The sequence below is a fragment of the Theropithecus gelada genome, chromosome 12 (assembly GCF_003255815.1).
Source record: "Theropithecus gelada isolate Dixy chromosome 12, Tgel_1.0, whole genome shotgun sequence".
Classification (NCBI taxonomy): domain Eukaryota; kingdom Metazoa; phylum Chordata; class Mammalia; order Primates; family Cercopithecidae; genus Theropithecus; species Theropithecus gelada.
This window is the reverse complement of record NC_037680.1, coordinates 114,232,059-114,252,439: the sequence shown is the minus strand read 5'-3', so window position 1 is coordinate 114,252,439 and position 20,381 is coordinate 114,232,059. Positions and strand designations below refer to the sequence as shown.

Here is a 20,381-nt window from a genome sequence, read left to right as displayed (position 1 = left end):
AATACATTTTTTTTTTTTTTTTTTTGAGAAGAAGTCTTGCCTAGAGTGCAGTGGCACAATCTTGGCTCATTGCAAGCTCCGCCTCCCGGGTTCATGCCATTCTCCTGACTCAGCTTCCTGAGTAGCTGGGAGTACAGGCGCCCACCACCATGCCTAGCTAATTTTTTTTTGTATTTTTAGTAGAGACGGAGTTTCACTGTGTTAGCCAGGATGCTCTCAATCTCCTAACCTTGTGATCTGCCCACCTCAGCCTCCCAAAGTGCTGGGATTACAGACGTGAGCCACCGCACCTGGCCAAAAATACATTTTTAAAACAGGAATTTACTAAATAATTTTGAAATGCACTGGAACAAATGCAGCACAAAATGCTTTTAGGTAAAGTCCTTCAGGTGAAATAGTACATAATACGCTATAACAACTTTAGTATCAAATCACTTTAATGCTGAGCTGTACTTTCTGGGGAGAAGTTTTTCTTCCTTGAAGTACAACACTGACAGACTTTTAGAAAGCATAAGGCACAGAAACTGTCAGATACATATAAGAAGAAGTAATTCTGAGTTTAAGTCTAACACCTTAGTTTTTGTTACTGGAAGTGCGAGCTTTCTCAAAGAATATTTCCTGGCAAAAAAGTCAGATTGTACATTTAATTTGAATGGATATAGATTGGAAAATAATGGATTTTTCATTAGGTAAAATGACTTTACATTTAATCGTTTAAAGGAAATTTAGAGGCTTTGGGAATTCTTGATCTGATTTGAATTCCTTGAAGGCAGACACTATCTTTTTCATCTTGGTATACACAGCTGCTAACACAAGGCATGGCAAACAGCTGGTGCTCAAAGGCCATCTGGTGAGGGAGTGTTCATGCACAGATGCCTGGGGTCCTCCCTCCGGCAGGATCAGGGCTGCACCCTGGAGGCCCCAGGAGGAAGACTGCTCACTCCGCAGGGTAAGCCTGCCCTCCTGGCCTCACAGCCCCCCAGGCAAAAACTGGAGACAAAGATGTACTTGGTTTTTTAGAAAAGCACCCATGAGATTCGTGGAAATAGCATAGGTTATTATATGTCACACCACACAGTTAAGGTCACACAGCAAAGTATATCCGACCATCTCACCCAGGCGTAGGGACCCCCATACTCCAAGTCAGGCTGCGACTGTCAGAAGAAAGATAGCAGAAAAAAAACCACAACAGAAAAGAGAGTTGCCAAAAGTAAATTTAAAAGCTAAGTAAAACATAAATACAAGCAATCTTTAAAATCTTAACAAAAATACATTTTCCCATAATCTCTAGGATCTAATACGTACTTACAGAAAGAATTATGTCAGAATGGTAGCTACCATAGAATCCAGTAGTATTAAATAAACTTCCATGGAAAAGGTTGCTATAATTCAGGAAGTCTGAAACAGTTTGATAAATCTTATTTCCTCTTCTGCATAATCCATTTTAGCTACATAAGGGAAAAGGTTACCAGATGCATTGTCGTCAGTTTTTCAAAAAGGAAAATTAAAAATCTAGATTTTTCCAGAAAATCTAAAATCTAGAAATTCTAGAAAATCCGAAATCTAGATTTTCTGAGGAGGCATCCATACAAATGCCAGAATAGTATAAATCACCTCCCCACCTTTTTTAGGGTTTATCATCTTTTCTAGTTAAATGAAGAAGGCCTGTGTTTTCAGAGTCAATAAACAAAAGATACGATCTTAGAATCAACAATGTAAAAAGTTCATAATATTAAAATACATAAAAACAGTAGAAACTGACCCTGCATAAAAATAGAGCGAGATGAGAGTCCTCACTCTGGGGAGTGCCCTGCTCGGTGGTACAAAGGGGCAAGCATAGAGCCCAGGGCACCCAGCACATGGAGGGCACGCAGGCCACCAGGCCTCTGAGCAGCAGGCATTGGCCTTGTTCCTAAGAACTGTGACCCCAAGCAGGCCTCTCACCACTCTGGGCTTGTTTGGTGCCTATAGACATTAGGAGGTTTGACTCTCATCTCCAGGATCCAAGTTCTTAAGTTCTGAGGAATCTATTTCTTTCGATCAAGTACATGATGGGAAAGTGTCATGTGACTGAAAATGAAAATCCCATCCACTTCCTCCCCATCTTATGTAGTGTCCTAATGATGAATCTCCCATAGGAAATTTCAGCTCTTAAAACAAATATACTTGATATCTTGGCAAAGAGTGGTATCCAGCAGAAAGATGTAACTTATTTCTGGTTAAAAATCATTGAAAATGAAATGAATGCTGTTACATAACACCATCATACTCGTTCATATTGCAATTGTTTTCAACTCTTTGGGGTCAGGAGACCCTCTGAGAATCTTAAGAAAGTGAACATACTTTTCCCAGGAAAATGTAAGTGCAGACCTCTTGCCTATAATTTCAGGAGGGTGTGGCTCTGAAAATGATGCATTTTGAGAGAGAGTCTGGGATTCTGTGTCTCTCTCCTCCTATTCTCTCTTGAACGCATATTAACCAGGCTTTGCCCTCAACATTTCTGTTAAAAGTTCTCCTGCCAAAGTCACCGACATCCTCTACGCTGCTAAGTCTGAGTTTTCTCCTCTCTTGGTCACTCTCCCTCATCCTTGAAACAGCATTTTCTTCACTGGTTTCAAGGACTCAAGCGTCTCCTGGGCCTGCTCAACAGCTATGATGTCTGGACCTTGTCTACAGACTTTGTTAATTGAGCTTTGTTTTATTATTTGTGAACCCAAAATTTATTACATTTTGGGTTCATAAATCTTCCCTCTTCCCGGGTGAGTAGTGTCAGAGGGTCCTGAGGTTAACAGTTACAACGGCATCCCTGAGGCTACATCTCAGGAGAAGGTTTTAAGCAGCAAGGAAGCCCTCAAGTGGGCCTCACATTTGAACCACAGCTTTTTGGCAAAATCACTATGGATCTGCTTCTGGCACTGCAAGGACAGTGACAAGGGAAGAGTTGCTTCACAGCGCAGCAACTGTGTTTCACCTCTGCATTTTATCATTACAAACGGCCAAATTACACACACACTCAGCACATGTAAAAGTCAAGGAGTAATAGGATTTACTTGTCACAGTGAAGTAAAACAAGCCTTCAGCTCTATGGGGTCCCTAAGGATTAATAAAACGGAGTGGCTGCTTTGAGACTTATTTATTACTAGTGGTGAGATATAATTTCAATCCTGTGGTAAAAGAAACTGACATGCTCAGATTAATCCACTGACTTAAAGCACTGGGCAAAATATAGTTTTTCTGCTTTACTTCCCCCAAAACTCATACTTTTTTCAAGTGTAATTATTAAGGTTTCTGGAATGTTTAAGGAAAAGTCCATATTTGTGTTGATTGACCATTAAGCCTATCAGAGGTGAAGAGATCTAATTATAACTGATACAAGGAAAAGCGGCTGAAGGCAGATCTTACGGATCCAGTCCTGGTCCAGGTTTTCAGCAGGCTGTCTATAGCAGCTGTGTGAAAACACTGCTCAATAATAATTAACTTACAGCTACTTTAATAGAGGCTCCAATTTTACCAGAAGCATGTGTGTCAGTGGATACAGACTTACTGAAGGGCAGATGTGCCTTTGCATTCCTGTGGAACACCAATGTGCTGAGACCACTGTGCTAATCAAGGCTTGGGAGCTTTGTGATGTGGATAAGTATTGAAAAAAAGACGACTTCATCTCGGGAGAAAGAAACAACCAACGTGCCTATGCATATTAATAACCTCTCTACAGCAACAAAGAAACATCCCCCACTGATTTGATTTTAAGTAAGCATCTCATCAGTTAAGTATTGACTATCAGACCACGGGGATAATGGAGAAGAAATCAGAATGCAGGGATGAGAAAGTAAAGGGCTTGGACTAGGAACTGTGCCATGCAAACTCCATCATTCTGGTTACTGACCCTCAGGCTTCCACGACTACCCACTGACAAGCGCTCGTCTTCATCAGAAGCCTATTAAAAGAAAGGACGAGAACAACCGTGAAGTAATCATACAACATATGTGAAGAACCAGTGCCCAAGTCTTAGGGGGACGCTGGGAACTGACCCCACCCCCAGCAGTGGGGGGGGTCAGCCGCCCCTGGACATCTCAGTGGACACCACAACTAGGTCCCCCACAACATGGCCTTTGTGGATCTCTGTCTGCTTATGGGCAATATGGATTTAAAGTAATTTCAGGGCCAGGCGTGGTGGCTCACGCCTGTAATCCCAGCACTTTGGGAGGCCAAGGCGGGCAGATCACTTGAGGTCAGGAGTTTGAGACCAGCCTGGCCAACATGGCGAAACCCTGTCTCTACTAAAAATACAAAAATTAGCTGGGTGTCATGGTACATGCCTGTAATCCCAGGTACTCAGGAGGCTGAGGCATGAGAATCACTTGAACCCACAAGGCAGAGGTTGCAGTGAGCCAAGATTGTGCCACTACACTCCAGCCTGGGCAACAGAGCAAGACTCCGTCTCAAAAAAAAAAAGTAATTTCAGGGCCAGGCACAGTGGCTCATGCCTGTAATCCCAGCACTTTGGGAGGCTGAGGTGGGCAGATCACTTGAGCCCAGGAGTTCGAGACCAGATTGGGCAACATGGGAAAACTCCACCTCTACCAAAAATACAAAAATTAGTTGGGTGTGGTGGCGTGTGCCTGTAATCCCGCTACTTGGGAGGCTGAGACATGAGAATCATTGAATCTTGGAGGTGGAGGTTGCAGTGAGCCAAAATTGCACCACTGTACTCTAGGCTGGGTGACAGAGCGAGACTCTGTTTCAAAAAAAAAAAAAAAAAAAAGTAATTTCATCCAAGTAGTATTATCTCACCGGTAATATAAATACACAGCATTGGTGTATATTACTATGCAAATTATTTATGGGTATTCAGTGGCATAAAAAGCACTACAGTTGTTATGAATATATTAATACTCAAAAATTTCTCAAACACACTCTCCTTACCAAATTTAGGTCAAAATGCTAAAAGCTGAGTTCATAGTCTTTATTTAGGTAATAATATCAGTATTCCATCATCAATAGTGTTAGTTAATTTCTTTAAGAGATGATATCATCATTAAGATATTATATATATTATATATACTTCAGTCACTACAAGTATAAATTAGAATTCAATCAAATTGCCTAAGTAATTAATGAACACGGTACTAACCGACGTGTTTCTTCTGGATCTACGAGAGTAGCGCTCACTGTCTTCCTACCAAAATAATGGAGGAAACAGTATGAAAATGTTAGAGACAGATGGACACAGGAAAAGTGCTTTAAAAAAGCTTAGGTAGTCCCATTGCAACATAATACAGCAGTTCTGATCTAAATGTCAAATAAATATTTTCTCTGCCTTTGTTTAAAGGCTTCAATTAAACCAGTGGGTAAAAACATTTTTTTCTGGGGTGGGAGGTTCTTAAGCACAAAAATAATTGGGATACTTCATTTTTGTTGTAAAAATAGTGTCTGGGGCAGAAGCTGGGCCTTAATTTTTTCTAACCTCTCTCATCTGGTCCATTTAAATGAATCTACTTTCCCCCTTACTTTCAGAACCTTACTCTCTTCAGGAATCAGAAGACAAATCATTTCCACAAAATATTCGAAAAGGATGTCACTCTTTCTACTATATATCGTGGATTCTAAGACACACATGGTTTTTTACACTTAGACATCTCTGAAGCTGGGGTGTATCTTATAATCCAAGTTGTTCAGTTATAATTAGCATTTTTTTCTTTCTCAGTGGTATATAAAACGACAATACAACTTCAAAGAATGTCTTAAGATTTTTAAAATTTTTCTTTTCTTTTTTTCTCTTATATCACCATGCCTGTGGACAAAAATGTCTTAAGGTTTAACAAAAATACATTTATGTCATGTAAGCCTAAAATGATGGTTTGCCTAGGCTGAATGTAATCATATTTCTGATAGAGTAAGTGTGTGCTCTTTATATTTGAAGAGATAACCTCTTTTATACCCAGTATGTAAAATGTTAGGAAATAATTTTGGATTTTCCTCAGATAATTTTATGTATAAGAAACATTTAATAGGACATTTCTATCCTAACCAGGTTCTCAAATGCTACAAGCATGTGATGAAGTCCATGGGGCCAGGCAATAAAGCAAAAGGGACAGGAAGAGGTGGAAGGACTCAGGTAGATGAACTAACGAGAAGGGCCAGGCCATGCTCTCTCGGGACCAGTGGAAAGCACACAGATTATCCCCCTTCCGCAGCCTCCCTATGTGGGTGCTGCTGCTTCCCGAGAAAGCCAGAAAGACAGGAATATCATCGGGGTGAGCTAGCTCTCCATTCACAGGATGGCAGAGGGGCTGTTCTACGAAGCAGGTTGAGAAGGTAAAGGAATTTTCTTACCAAAGACCAGTGGTTTCAGCAGGCACAGCGGACAAGATGAAGAGAGAACCCAACAGCAAATGCAGATAAAGTCTAAATGAGGGTGATGGGGCAGCTGGTCGCAATCATGAGTGAAGGAAATGGAGCATAATATACCTCTCAGGTTCCAACCAGAGCCTGGTGAGCTGCGATGCCAATGGGAATGTTCTCTGGAAAGTTCTCAAGCTAGGGGCGCATGCCCAGCCTGAGCCCTGGTGGAGGGCCCTGTGCTCAAGGAGATCAGGGTGGCTGTGGTAGTGGAGACCTCCCCAAACCGCTGGCCAGGAGACATCAGCAGTCAGTGGCTACTGAACAGGCAAGACCAGGACTGTTTCTAAGCAGGCTGCATTTGGGGATGTAAACAATCAGAGACCAGATGCAGAAATCCCCGGAAGAAAATCTCTCAGTATTAAATTATGGTGCAATAGGAATCTATCTACATAGTTAAACTACGTAAGAATTACATTATAAACCATTTAAGTCTCAACATTGTATTTAAGTGGGGAGGGAAGAGTAAAAACAAAATTATATTCAAGGCCTACCATCCACTGCTCGATGTCACCCCATTTTGTATCCAGCCCATAATATTTCTATAGACAGAAGGGGAAAAAAATTAGGCAAGAAGTGAAATTTCTTAAAAAGGCAGTTGTCTAAGGCACTATTCCGACATGCATTTCCAAACCACCGTCCAGCCGCGTGGTGAAGGTAACACGCCAAGGCAAAGCAGTCAGCAACACACTTGGCTTCTACACAGGGAGCCGCCACCCGTGCAGTCATGCAGGCTGTGAGCTGTGAAGAGAGATACTCCCCGCCCATTCCATCCCCGCAAAGCAAGAGAGCCCAGGACGAAGCTTCCCCCGACGAAGGGCCTCGGCGGAGAGCAAGACAGTAAAGCCGGCCCAGCAGCCTTCACGCCCCCTCGGTCAGGCTGCTCATGCCTTCAAAGCAAACACGATGAAGGAATAAAACACCATCTAAGAGAAGCAGAAGCTCAGAGCCATTCCTGTGTTGGGACCTCAGGGAAACTGAGAGAAGAAGGGGAGAAACTGTGTGCTGACACTTGTTCTAGCTGCCTGATGTCTATGCTGAGTCTAGGCCCATGAGAATTCAGACTTTGATGTCTTTGTAGCATGGATGGAGAGATGACTGCCACCCACAGAAGAGGTCTTTGTACAGAAGAAAAATATGCAGACCCACAAGTTACATATGTCTGGAGATGACGTTAGCTCAGAGGTGTCCAATCTTTTGGCTTCCCTGGACCACACTGAAAGAAGTGTCTTGGGCCACACATAAAATACACTAATGATAGCTGATGAGCTAAAAAAAAAATTTGCAAAAAAAATTTCATAATATTTTTAAAAAGTTTACGAATTTGTGTTCAGCTGCCTTCACAGCCATCTTGGGCCACATGTGGCCCGTGGGTTGGACAAGTTTGCTTTAGTTTATACTTCCATGTTTTTATCTTGTTCAGTGGTCCAAGTTAAAATGAGAAAAGCAGACTCAGAACGGCTACTGCTGTCACTGAACTGGGGAATCCCAAAGGTAGGTGGGAACCCAGGTCATGGGCCCAAATAATGGGGTTTTGCTTTTCTGCTTTTTATTTAATTTCCAGTAAGAAAATCAAGAAACAACTAACCAAACTTCCATATTATAACACAGATGCGAATTTTCTCTTTATACATTAAAATCTGATAATCAAGAGAAAAAATCAGACGCTAGACATACAAGACCATTTTTGAAATTATTTTACAATAACCAAAACATGCTGTTGCTATGTTTCGTTTAGTTTCATTTCAAAGTGTGGTCAGATTTAAAAATATGCAGTTCTCAGATGGTCTTACCTCTTTCTCTTAGAGATGATGGTAAGTAGAAAATTGGAAGAGCAAAAATTAAGAGGGAGAATTTAAAATGCTTTTAAAAATTCGATAATACTGAACTCTACTATAAAAAGGACATGAGCCATATCTTTTTCTGTAAGTTATTCCCTTGGAATATAAATTCAGAAAGGAAATAAAAGCAAACATATCCCAAAGTCATGTCTTAACTTCAGTGTCAGGGAAATGCATCAGCTTAAAGCTATTTTGCATTCAATTAATGTTAGCACCTGTCAAGTTCCAGATTTTTCACGAGTAAAATATGATGCCATCACTCCTCCCTATCTTGGCTCAACTAGAAAGAGGGAAGCAAAATATGTTTTTAGAAGGATGAGGGCTATATAAATTCACAATAAAATTATTTAAATTCCAAAAGAAATCTGTATTGTCAGTTTTTCTGTTTTCATAGATTTCTTTTTGCCCATTATATCTGCACACTCTATCTTGCTCTTTTCATGATGAAGAACCGGTATTGAAAATCATTCACCTTATTCATGGGTGGTCTTTTTCTTTTTTTTTATTGAGACGGAGTCTCGCTCTGTCGCCCAGGCTGGAGTGCAGTGGTGCAATCTCGGCTCACTGCAAGCTCCACCACCCAGGTTCACACCATTCTCCCGCCTCAGCCTTCTGAGTAGCTGGGACTACAGGTGCCCGCCATCACGCTGGGCTAATTTTTTTTTTTTTTTTTTGTATTTTTAGTAGAGACGGGGTTTCACCGTATTAGCCAGGATGGTCTTGATCTCCTGACCTCGTGATCCGCCCGCCTCGGCCTCCCAAAGTGCTGGGATTACAGGCGTGAGCCACCGCGCCCGGCCAGGGTGGTCTTGTAAGTGTCTACTGTAACTGCATTTCATGTCATTCCTGGGCAGAGAACGCCCCTAGTAACAGCAAGTGCAATTAACTAGTAGTTCCTGGGTTAGCCAGCAGCACTAGCACAGCAAATCCAGGGAGGGCAAACATTTCAAATGTCAATCGCTACCATGAGCCGGAAGCCATGCGGAGGGAAGCAGGAGCCGCACTACTTTCAGAAATAGCTTTGATCCCAGAGAAACTGTTCCGCAAAGCAGTTGGCTGGGCCGGAGGAGCAATCGCCGCCTCCTCTCCTCCCCAGACATCTCAGCGATGAGGAAAGCCTTCCCTTCCCTGGGCACACCTTTACCACAAGACTGTGCCTCTGCTCCTCCACTGCGGATTTCCGGGGCTCCTTCTAGCTTCACATTCTACACAAATTCATTCTGACAAAAGTTTTCACAATGTATCCCTGGCACGTTAGTGAAAAGAAACTAACGTGACCTAGCAAAAGAAAGGCATGAATGCGAGTGGAAACGACCAGACAGAGCCCCTCTTCCAGGTTCTGGATGAGAGCGTCCTGCTGTCAGTCACAGGCAGGGCTCCCCGCCCGGCCTTGCACCTGTCCAGTTCTTCCCGAGGCTCTCTGAGGACGACGAGGAACGCCAGCTGCAATATCCACTTCTACACTTGGGCCCTGGAAACACTAGCCAAGCACAAGAGATTCTGGCATCTACTTAACAAATTTCTTTGCACTCTTCGGGACAGCAGCTATGCAGAGTGCAGGGCGCCCCCGGGGAAGGCGATCCGTTCTGATGGCCAGCAGAGGAATCCAACAAGACAGGTCTTAAATTTTACCGCCCGTGCATTCCGAGGGCCTGTGTGCTCTAACCTCCGAAATTAAGTGATCTTATTCTGATTTTCTCATCCGCTCTAAGAGAAAAATACAGTTGTTGTTCATCTAGAAACTAAATAAATTTATAAAAGGGAACTATCACAGATGTTGTAAGTATCAAACTAAATTCATTTATGGGAAAGATTCCCTTGTATACAAATTCTATAAATTCTCAAGGAACTCGCTCACTTCTGACTTCATTTTTGCTAGATCTTGAATCACTGACTTGGTTGTCTTTATTTTCTGTGTCCGGCCTGCCCAGTGTATTTACTTCTGAACCTCAGCTGCTTCTACAAAATATTAGGAAACAGAGAGGCGCATTATTTTATGATCTCTGAGCATTAGGGATGAATGGCAGGTTTATTTTATATCATCACCGTCTTTTTACTCAGATTTTTAAGTCAATATCTAATACTCTCTCAATATGTGGTAATCTGCATGGATTTTTTAAGTTTTCTAATAAAATCATCTTTTTCTTTCAATACATAATTTCAGAAGGCTATCCAAATTCTGAAATATAATTTTATTTTGCCTTACAATTACTTTTCTTCTTAAAGAAACAATTTTTAAATTTCTTGAGGAAAATGCAGATGAGAAAAGCATTCAGCACACAGAAATGTGTCTGAGTGTGGCTTTGAGTGGGTCAGGATGAGGATCTAGGCAGAATGTTCAAACAAATTCATACACAAAGTAGTAAAATAAACAGTAAGAACGTCTATGTATCTTCAGTGCAAGGTGTTATTTCTGAAAGGTGACCAGGCCCTTGGCAAGGAAAAAACAGTACATGCAAGTTAGAAAATAAAGAAGAGCCTACCTTTTGGACCTGATAGATCTATAGAGAAGGACAAAAGAAAAAAGAAATGTAAAATCCAATTAAAGAAGCTGTAACATCAGAATGAAAGGTTCTCCCCATATGAATCAAAGCCACAATGAATAACAGTAAAATGTGAATAAGAAAACACGTGAGGTCCCACTGACAAGAGTTTGTAATTTTATCACTTACTTTACATTCCATTTTAGATACATCGGGGAAATAGGGGCATAGCCACACGAATCTCTACCAAAAATACTGCTATTATTCTAATACAGAAGTCTGTATAACCTATTGTCACTAATAAGAAAAAGTTCTTCCTTCATCTTTAATTCACAATTTCCTTTTGCAGTAATAAAAGTTTAACCAAAAAGTACAGAAATTTAATTGGAAAGTTAACTGGTCAAATTCACAAATAATGAAGAAAGAGGCTTTGATGTTCTGATTCACACAGACACATACAGAATAACAGGAAAATTCCAGCTAAATGGAGTGTTCATTCGAATGTAACAGAAATCTTCCTAAAAGAGGTTATTATCATACATTGACACATTCGTTTGCTTCAGGTTTCTCTTAATTTTGTAGTAATCACTAGATAAAACTAAGATAGCTACTCATTTTCATTCATTCTTCATTAAGACATTTGTCCTATCAGGCACTATTGAAGGCACTGCCAAAATTGCGAGACCAAGAAGTTGGCATTTCTAGTCTTATATGGGGGAACACATGTGACTATATCCAACAATATGACTGTAAGAAACAAAGCATCTCTAACCAAAATGTGTATCAAGTCAGTAGCAAGAAAAGAGATACCTCGATCACCATTTTTTCTATCAGTATAGATTCTCCCTAAGAAGTTCGAGGTTCACTTGAATTTCCCAAAAATATGTACATTATTCTCCCCTAACAAATCCATTAAAAAAGAGCTCACATCCTTTTAAACAGACCCTGGAATGCAGCTAGAGTAAGCTGTGGTGGGTTCTCGCCGTCTGTGTGCTGAAAAGAACCACCTCCACGCTTCCCTTGGGGGACACCAACCCCGGTCAGCTTCCTGCCCTTCTCAGTGTTCTCAGAGCGGCCCCCTCAAGAAAACCCTGAGCCTGCTCAGAAATGCCTGTATGCAGGTGAGATGGCTTTTGACCCAGATGAAAACAGGGATCAGGTTTCTCAATTTTTACACCGAAGTATCAACCCTACCCTTTAAACACTGGTCTTCCAAAACGTATTCATTTCCCCTTAATCAACAACTTAAAATGCCAGTGCCCCAAGCTATCAGATTGTATAACCTCCAATTGTGTTAACTGGTTCTAATAATAGCCAGGCCCAGAGACTTGATATGCAAAGAAGAGTGTGAGGCACCTTCCTAAATCCTCCAGGCACCGCCCGAAGATGGCCCGAAGACGTGCAAGCTCAGACCCCACTAGCTCGACTCCCTCTTCCCTCTGGATGCACACACAGATGTTCATGTGTGTGAGTGCACATACACACACATGCACACACAAATGTGTGCGCACACACATGGGTACACTCCTCCTGGCCTCTGCCCCACCCTTCGGATCACATAAAAACACAGCTAGGTGAACGGCTACTGATTCTGTATTTATAGAAAATTCTAACAAAATTGTCTATTTTATGTTTCATATTCCTGTGCCTCAAATTCCACACCAAGGAGAACTTCAAGGCATGCTTCCACTTGGAAAGTGACTAGGATTATGTGGATCATTCTATTTCCCCCTCTGCTGTGGGTGCCAGCATCCTCAGCGTGAACTTCAACCCCATGGTCCACGGACTCACTCCATCCTCCACTCTTACTTGTTTTTATTTTTGGCTGCAGAACTGATTTCGAGACAGAGGGGTGTGCTAGGAAGACCACAGGCTTTGCATCTTGTCAAACCCGGTTTGAACCTTGGCTTGGCCATTTTCTTGGATTCAGGGAAAACTGTGTCTCCCCCTAAGGCCTGTTTTCCTCACCTGTAAAGTTCGGGAAGATGCCCGCCACCGACGGTAGGTGACAGCCCCAAGCCCACCTCTGCTGCATGGCAGGGGCCCTGAGATGACCCCAATCCCAGGCTTCTCTGACTAGTAACAAAATACACATCTATCTTATTTAAGATCTTTCAATCCTTCTTTTGAAGAAGCAGACATAAACTTTAAACAAGAATGTCATCACCTTGCAAAGGCCCTAAATTCATGAAGGCACTGTTGCCGTCACTAGGAACGTGTGCTGCGCTGGGCTGACTGGGCCGGCCCTTCCTCGTCTGGCTCTCGTCTCCCAGGGCAGCTTCCTGTCTGTCACATCCATCCTCTGCTGCCACAAAGAGTGGCTTTCTCCTCCGTAGAGCTGCTTCACTCCATGTCCTCACTCACCATCTTGGCCACGTTCATTTCTCTGCCCCTCCTGACACGTCTCCCACCTTCCCAGGCTCTCGTTCCACAACCTGGTAAATTTGGGTGGCTCTGGGTCCTGGTCGGTGACCAACCCCAGGCAGGAGTCTGCAGCCACGCCCACGACACCCGCCCTGTGTCATAGCCACAAGCCACAGTCGTGAGGGCACAAGTGCAGGCATCAGTGATGAGGAAGCTGAGACTGCAGATCCACAGAGGACCGTGCAAAAGGTAACGTTGGCCAAAGGTGCTGCCTGCAAGGGACACCATCCCCTCCTCTGGTCCCTGCTGTCTGAGAGCACAGACCAAAACCACCACTCTTGGTGGAGGACGTTCCACCGAATTTGCAACAGGACGAGATATTTTGACCCCTATGGCCCCCTGAAATATCTTTATGATAAAACCATGCTGCAGGGAGAAGAATTTCAAAATCTGAATGTGATCTACTAAGCAAATGACATCTGTACACGTGCTGAAGAGGGCAAACCATGGAGTTTTACATCCGACTTCCCAGACTTCATCAGATGTTCTCTGCAAGGCCCGTGCTCATCAGAGGCGTCAGCGAAGGCTGCTCTGCACCCCCTTTTTACGATACTAAAATTAAATGCCCAAGACTTGGTTTGCCACCTGGAGTAGCAACTACTTTTTATATTTCGACTTTTTGAAAGAGATGGGGGTCTCATTATGTTGCCCCAGCGGGAGTGCAGTGGCTACGCACAGGGACAATCATGGCCCGATCATTGCTTCAGGCTCCTGGGGTCAAGCAATGCTCCTGCCTCAGTGTCCTGAGTAGCTGGGACTACAGGTGCATGCTACCACGCCCGGCTTTTTATTTTTCTTCTCGTGTGGCTTGGAATATTACAACAGAGATGCGGGAGTCCAGCAACAGATTGTCCTTACGTTGTACAATTAAAATGCAACAGAAAAGGGCTTCCTTTGAATCAAAGGAATAAAGGGATGCTTTGCTTTTAAAGGAGGCCATTCACATAGATGATTGCTTGCCTTAATTCATCTTAGTTATTTTTTAAATCAAGAACTTTTGCCCAACAACTTTGTAACAAGCTGCTTATATCAATATGTATATATTTAAATCAATTCTATCCATAATTAAGGATATAATATGGGGCAGGTGCGATGGTTAACGCCTGTAGTCCCAACACTTTGGGAGGCTGAAACAGGCAGATCAAGAGGTCAGGAGTTAGAGACCATCCTGGCTAACATGGTGAAACCCCATCTCTACTAAAAATACAAAAAATTAGCTGGGCGTGGTGGCCGGCACCTGTAGTCCCAGCTACTCAGGATGCTGAGGCAGGAGAATCGCTTGAACCCAGGAGAAGGAGGTTGCAGTGAGCCAAGATCGTGCCACTACACTCCAGCCTGGGCGACAGAGCAAGATTCTGTCTCAAAAAAAGATACAATATATTTTTATCTAAATGTTTAATTTGGAAGATGTACGTACATACTATATAATTCTTTTTTCACCTTGATTTTGTAGAAATCCTAGGTTTGTATTCTTGATGAAAGTAACTTTCGTTACATCTACTATACAAGAGAAAGATGAAGAAAGGATGACGGATGCTATCATGAAGGCCGAGTAGGGCCCACTCACAGCTTCATGGCCATCTGCATCCTTTGGGCCCTTGGCTCTGCTGTAACAACAGAGCTGAGACACAGGAACTATGAACAGGGCAGGGGGCCTTAAAATCCCATCAACCATGCAAAACCTGCCAGAACAAAAAAATATTTGGGGAAATTCTTTTTATAACTCTTTTACAACCTTAATAAAAAACAAAGACTGAGGTCCTATTGGGGAGCCAGGCGAAGTGAATTAAAGTCGGATAAGCCTCAGAACGCCAGCATTAGCCTGAGGGGGTGGCTTCTGGCTCTGGAGAAAGAGGCGGCCGTCCGCTCACACAGTGGTGTGTCCTAAGAAACAGTGGCCACTGCCCGCCAAATTAACCACCTTGCCCACCTGCTGCCGTTAGGTTTCTAAAACAGATGGAAGGGGCCAGCAGTGTCGTGCACACAAGGAGCTTGAGAGTGTCCACTGAGGTATGAACAGACATTTCTACAGAGACACTGATACTGGGCCGTGTGAAAAAGCACTTGAAATTGTCATTTAAAATATATATATGTAAGCCAGGTGTGGTGGCTCATGCCTGTAATCCTAGCACTTTGGGAGGCCAGGAGGTCAAGGCAGGAGGATCACTTGAGATCAGGAGTTTGAGACCAGTCTGGCCAACATGGCGAAACCCCGTCTCTACTAAAAATACAAAAATTAGCCAGGCATGGTGGTGCGCACCTATAATCCCAGCTACTCGGGAGGCTAAGGCATGACAATCGCTTGAATCTGGAGGCAGAGGTTGCAGTGAGCGGCGCTTATGTCACTGTACTCCAGCCTGGGCAACAGAGCAAGACTTGATCTCAAAAAAAAAAAAAGAAAAATTATACATATACATTTTAAAAATCAGTTCAGAATAAAAGCACTATTCCTTCAGGTGGCCTCCGGCACCACTATGGATACCAGAGCTTGAGTGTGCAGGACGGTTCCCAGGGCTCGGTGACACTGCCCAGCATCTGCATGCAGGTCTCTACACGGAGCGGCAACCTCCTAGCAGCAGAGGGCAATGAGCACGTTAGACCGGTGGCAGGGCCCCAACCCTGCAGAGAATGTGGCCAGCTTGGTCTTTGCTGGGAATGTGGCGGAATCTACAACCACCGTAAGAGAATCTGGAAATTCAGGTTTTTATTGGAAATCTTACTGGTTTTAAACACTGGCTCGCCTTTTTACATTTGGCTATGTAAGCCAAACAAGAAAATCAACCCTGGGGAAGGCAGCTGGTTACTCCTGTCTAACAAAATACATTCAAATCTTCTTAAGAAGAAAAGCCCTTGGGGGTGGGCTCAGGTGTGGACAGTCCCTTGGCCCCAGGGCATGGCCCACAGGAGAACATGGACTGAGTGGGGTCTCAGCTTCTTTGTCTCTGAGGTCATAGAAAAGGTCACACCATAACTGTGAGTTAAAGAACCCTCATGCTGTTGGAAATGACTCCCAGCTCCAGCTCCAGATGATGAAAATAACTTGCAAATGGCTTGAGCAGGTGTGTCAACACATTGCTAGCCATTTTCCCAGGGAGGAATTTCTTCCCTGCCTGCTTCATCCACGTGTTCATTCCTGTCTCTCTATCACACAGGAGCTCTAGATATCCTGAAACCTGCAGCCCGTGTGTGACCAACACTGTACAAACCATGGGGGACGTATTTTTAAACAAAACAATCTGGCCAGTTTAAAAACTCATTAATCCATTCTTCTTTTCTACTTTAATCCAGAGAATCTAGATTCTAGTACAACAGTTAGAACTTAAAGCTCAGACCCTGAACATTTTGGCTCCTTGCAGCTGGAAACAACGATCTTCACAGGCAAGAGGCTTCTAAGCCCCTCTCAGGAGCCAGCAGGTCTGAGCAGGCATGCCTGATATCCGTGCTATGTGCACTCCCAGCCTGACCTTGGCCAGAAGTCAGGCACAAACGCACTCTGACCGTGAGCAACGTGAGCCAGCCAGGTGCGTCTGCAGCAACAGGTGCCTGCCCTTGCACGCTGGGCCCAGAACGCAAATCACTGTGAAAAGACCCAACGAGGAGTCCCAAACGTTACCTCCTTCTGCTGCCGCTCCAGCTCCTTCATGCGGATCTCACGAGCCTCCGCGCGGGCCGCCCGTTTTGCAGCCAGCCGGGCCTCCGCCTGAAACAGACAGAATATCTTATTAGAGGACAGAGCAGCGGGCACCTTCCCAGTGGAGGGTCAGCAGTGATGACGCGGAAAGAAAATCTTGTTCAGAGTTTAACAGATATACAGCAATAACTTCCAGACTAATAGAGTAAAAAGGTGGTCACGAGCAACAGAAATAGTCCTTATAAGAACCGCTACCATTTATCAAGCCCTTACCACATGCTAGGCAGGAACTATTCTAAGAGCTTTATGGATATGATGCCATGTACTCCCTGAAATAGCCTCATTAGGCAGAGACTGTTACCATCCCCAGTTTAAATATGAGAGAACTAAGGCACAGAGAGGGTAAGTAACTTGCCTGAGGTCACACAGCCTGTAAGTGGCAGGGCTGGGCAGTCAGCCTCCCTCTGGAGCTCCGACAGACGCATGGAGCGGAGTGTTAACAGCTGGATGCTACTCCAGGTTTCCAGTTCAATCCCTCGCTTTACAGAGCAGAAAGTGGAGGCGTGGAGAAGCTGCCAGACCCATCTGAGGTCATAGGGCTGGCTGGCATGGAGCTGGGACTGTAATCCCAGCGAACTCCCATCCAGTCACTTCTCAGCACACACGCACTCTCAGCTTCCCCTTCAACACAGCCGTGCCAGGAGTCCGTCTTTTCCCAACACAATGTAGATCACAGCAGAATGCTTCTAGCTGTTGGTAGTCCTTCCTTGCACTAAAAAATTAGCCTCCATATAAGTATTTTTCAACTTGTAGCTGTTCTGCCACATTCTGCTCCATGAGAACGTTTCAAATGCTTGAGCAGGAATGGACATGATGCTATCGAGCTTGGCATCTGAACTGTTTCTACAAACGACTTACAAAACATTTTACAAACCGCATGCGTATTCACTGTTTCATGTGATACAACAACCCAGTAAGCTCGATGGCATAAGTGTTACTGAATGTAGGTTTTCTGGTATCAAATAAACCCCACCCTCTTTCTACTTAAGTTTTTTTGAGAATACGTCTGTAATCCTTCCACCAATGGTTCTATAAACACAGTTTTCAGACGTCTTGCATAATGTTTTCCTTTTTTTCTTCCTTTTTTTTTTTTTTTTCTTTGGGGATGGGGTCTTGTTCTGTCGCCCAGGCTGAAGTGCAGTGTATGTGTATTCACAGGTGTGATCACAGCTCACTGAAGCCAGGAACTCCTGGGTTCTAGCAACCTGCCTCAGCCTTCTGAGTAGCTGGGACTACAGGTTTGCACCACCACAACTGGCTCCTAGATAATATTAAAATGAGACTTGCGAGGTGGCTAGCAAGCTCCTGGCATGGGGCTGGTCCTGACCGGGACATCCATCTCTCCCATCCTAGACTTACACTATATTACAGATGTATCTTCTTTCTCAATTTTAATCTAAGTTGCAAACTGGCCATACTTGATCTGTCGTCTTGAGGTTGCCTGGCTTGTGTCCTCATAAGGAATCTGTTCTATTGGCTTGGCTCCTTTATCAACCCACCCCATGTCTTTCAAATCAAGGGGTGTCAAAAATCACAATTGCATCAAGAGTTTGATACTTTGTTGCCATTTTCAATTTCCAAGACCATAATACATGGTGTGAAGGGCCTATTGGGGCCAGGCTAGGCATAGTGGCTCAGGCCTGGAATCCTAGCACTTTGGGAGGCCATGGCAGGTGGATCTCTTGAGGTCAAGAGTTCGAGACCAGCCTGGGTAACATGGTAAAACCCTGTCTCTACCAACAATACAAAAATTAGCCAGGTGTGGTAGCACACACCCGTGGTCCCAGCTACTTGGGAGGCTGAGGTGGGAGGATCACTGGAGCCTGGGAAGTTGAGGTTGTAGTGAGCTGTGATTGTGCCACTGCACTCCAGCCTGGGTGACAGAGTGAGATCCTGTCTTAAACAAAGAAAGGCCTCTTGGGTCTATACAAAGATCTAGCAAAGAGGAAGGAGACAGAGAAGGAAAGGCATTAGAGTGACGTCCTACAGCCCTACCAATGGGCCAGCAAAGTGACCAAGGCCACACCAAGGGCAGCCCTTCCTAGTAAGGCAGGTGGCTCTGTGCCATTGGCTCAGTTTCTAAGTCAGTTCAGAGCAGGTATGAGGTTTCAAAGCAGCCATAGCCCACCAGCTTGGGGGTTGGGGGGTGGAGGAACAGAGAGGAGGGGCCAGGAAAAGAGAAGGGAGGCCATACGGAAAGAAGAAGGGGAGCAGAGGGGTGAGATGTAAGAAAGAGGAAAGAGTTGGGGGAAAGAAGGGCACCAGAAGGGAACAGAGGGAGAGACAAGGGCAGTCGACCGAATTCTGGGTTGGTCTCCAAGACTCTGGTGTACACGTCCTGCATAGCCCTCTCCCACTGTGTGGGACCGTGGAATTGTGGGCTGGTCCCCAAGACTCCCACCACCAGTGTACCTGCCCTGCATACCCCTCTCCCACTGAGTGTGTGGGACCATGGACATAATGGATGACACCACTGTAATTAGGCTGTATTACGTGGCAAAGAGTATTAAAAAATAATTAAGATCCTTCATCAGTTGACTGCCTTGCTCAAAAGAGAGATTATCCTGTGGGTCTGCCCTAATCAGGAGAGCCCTTTAAAAGACAGTCTAGAAGTCAGAGTGTCCTTGCTGGCTTTGAGAAAGCAAGTTGCCCAATGGGAGAGACCTCAACGAGCTGAGAGCAGCCCCTGGCTGACTGATACCAGCAGAACAGTGACCTCAGTCCTACAACCACAAGGAACTGAATTCTTCCAACAAAAATGTGGCTCAGAAGAGGGGCCTGAACTCCAGAAAGACCCCAGAGTAGCCAACAACTTGGTTGTAGCCTTGTGAGACCTGAACACAGGACTCAGTAGGGCTGAGTCCAGGCTCTTTTTTTTTTTTTTTGAGACAGGGTCTCCCTCTGTCACCCAGGCTGGAGTGGCGTGATCACAGCTCACTGCAACCTCCACCTCCCAGGTTCAAGTGATTCTCCCATCTCAGCCTCCCGAGTAGCTGGCACTACAGGGCAGGTGCCACCACACCTGGCTAATTTTTGTATTTTTTATAGAGACAGGGTTTTGCCACATTGCCCAGGCTGGTCTCAAACTCCTGGGTTCATGCCATTCGCCTGCCTCAGCCTCCCAAACTGCTGGGATTACCAGCATGAGCCACTGCGCTTGGCCAATGTGCCCAGACTCCTGACCACAGAAACTGTGAGATCATAACTATGTGTTATCCTAAGCCGCTGAATTGTGGATATTTATTACACACTAGCAGATAACAGAAGGAGAGGAGGCCTGAGGTGACTCCTGCTCTCACAGGGAAAGTATCTCTGTGAGCTGAGTGGGGTCCCAGGCACCTGCATGCCCACCCACTTCCCTGCCTGCCTGCCCAGCTCCCCACCCTAATCCAGCTTAGCTCTGCTTGGGTCTGGCCAAAGGTCCTTGCAGAACTCGCCTGCCTGAGCATGCAGTACTCCACCTGGGGGCTCCCTGTCAGGCGTCCCCCCTCCAGACTCGCAAGACTCCAAAACAATGTCCTGTCAGACCCAGCTGCTCTT

General features: G+C 44.5%; 1 protein-coding gene across 6 annotated transcripts in view; it reads right to left on the bottom strand.

Annotated features, from left to right (window-relative positions):
• LRRFIP1 (LRR binding FLII interacting protein 1) overlaps window positions 1-20,381 on the bottom strand; it is a 167,532-nt gene that overhangs the window by 62,962 nt on the left and 84,189 nt on the right. For 3 of the 6 annotated variants that reach the window (XM_025404132.1, XM_025404133.1, XM_025404135.1), the window contains exon 2: window positions 16,764-16,850. In XM_025404132.1, the coding sequence (XP_025259917.1) occupies window positions 16,764-16,850 (87 nt within the window). Of the gene's footprint in view, window positions 1-1,115; window positions 1,155-3,886; window positions 3,938-5,134; window positions 5,180-6,896; window positions 6,945-10,726; window positions 10,745-16,763; window positions 16,851-20,381 lie in introns of all 6 variants that reach the window. The other 3 variants (XM_025404130.1, XM_025404131.1, XM_025404134.1) reach the window with 2 other exon arrangements.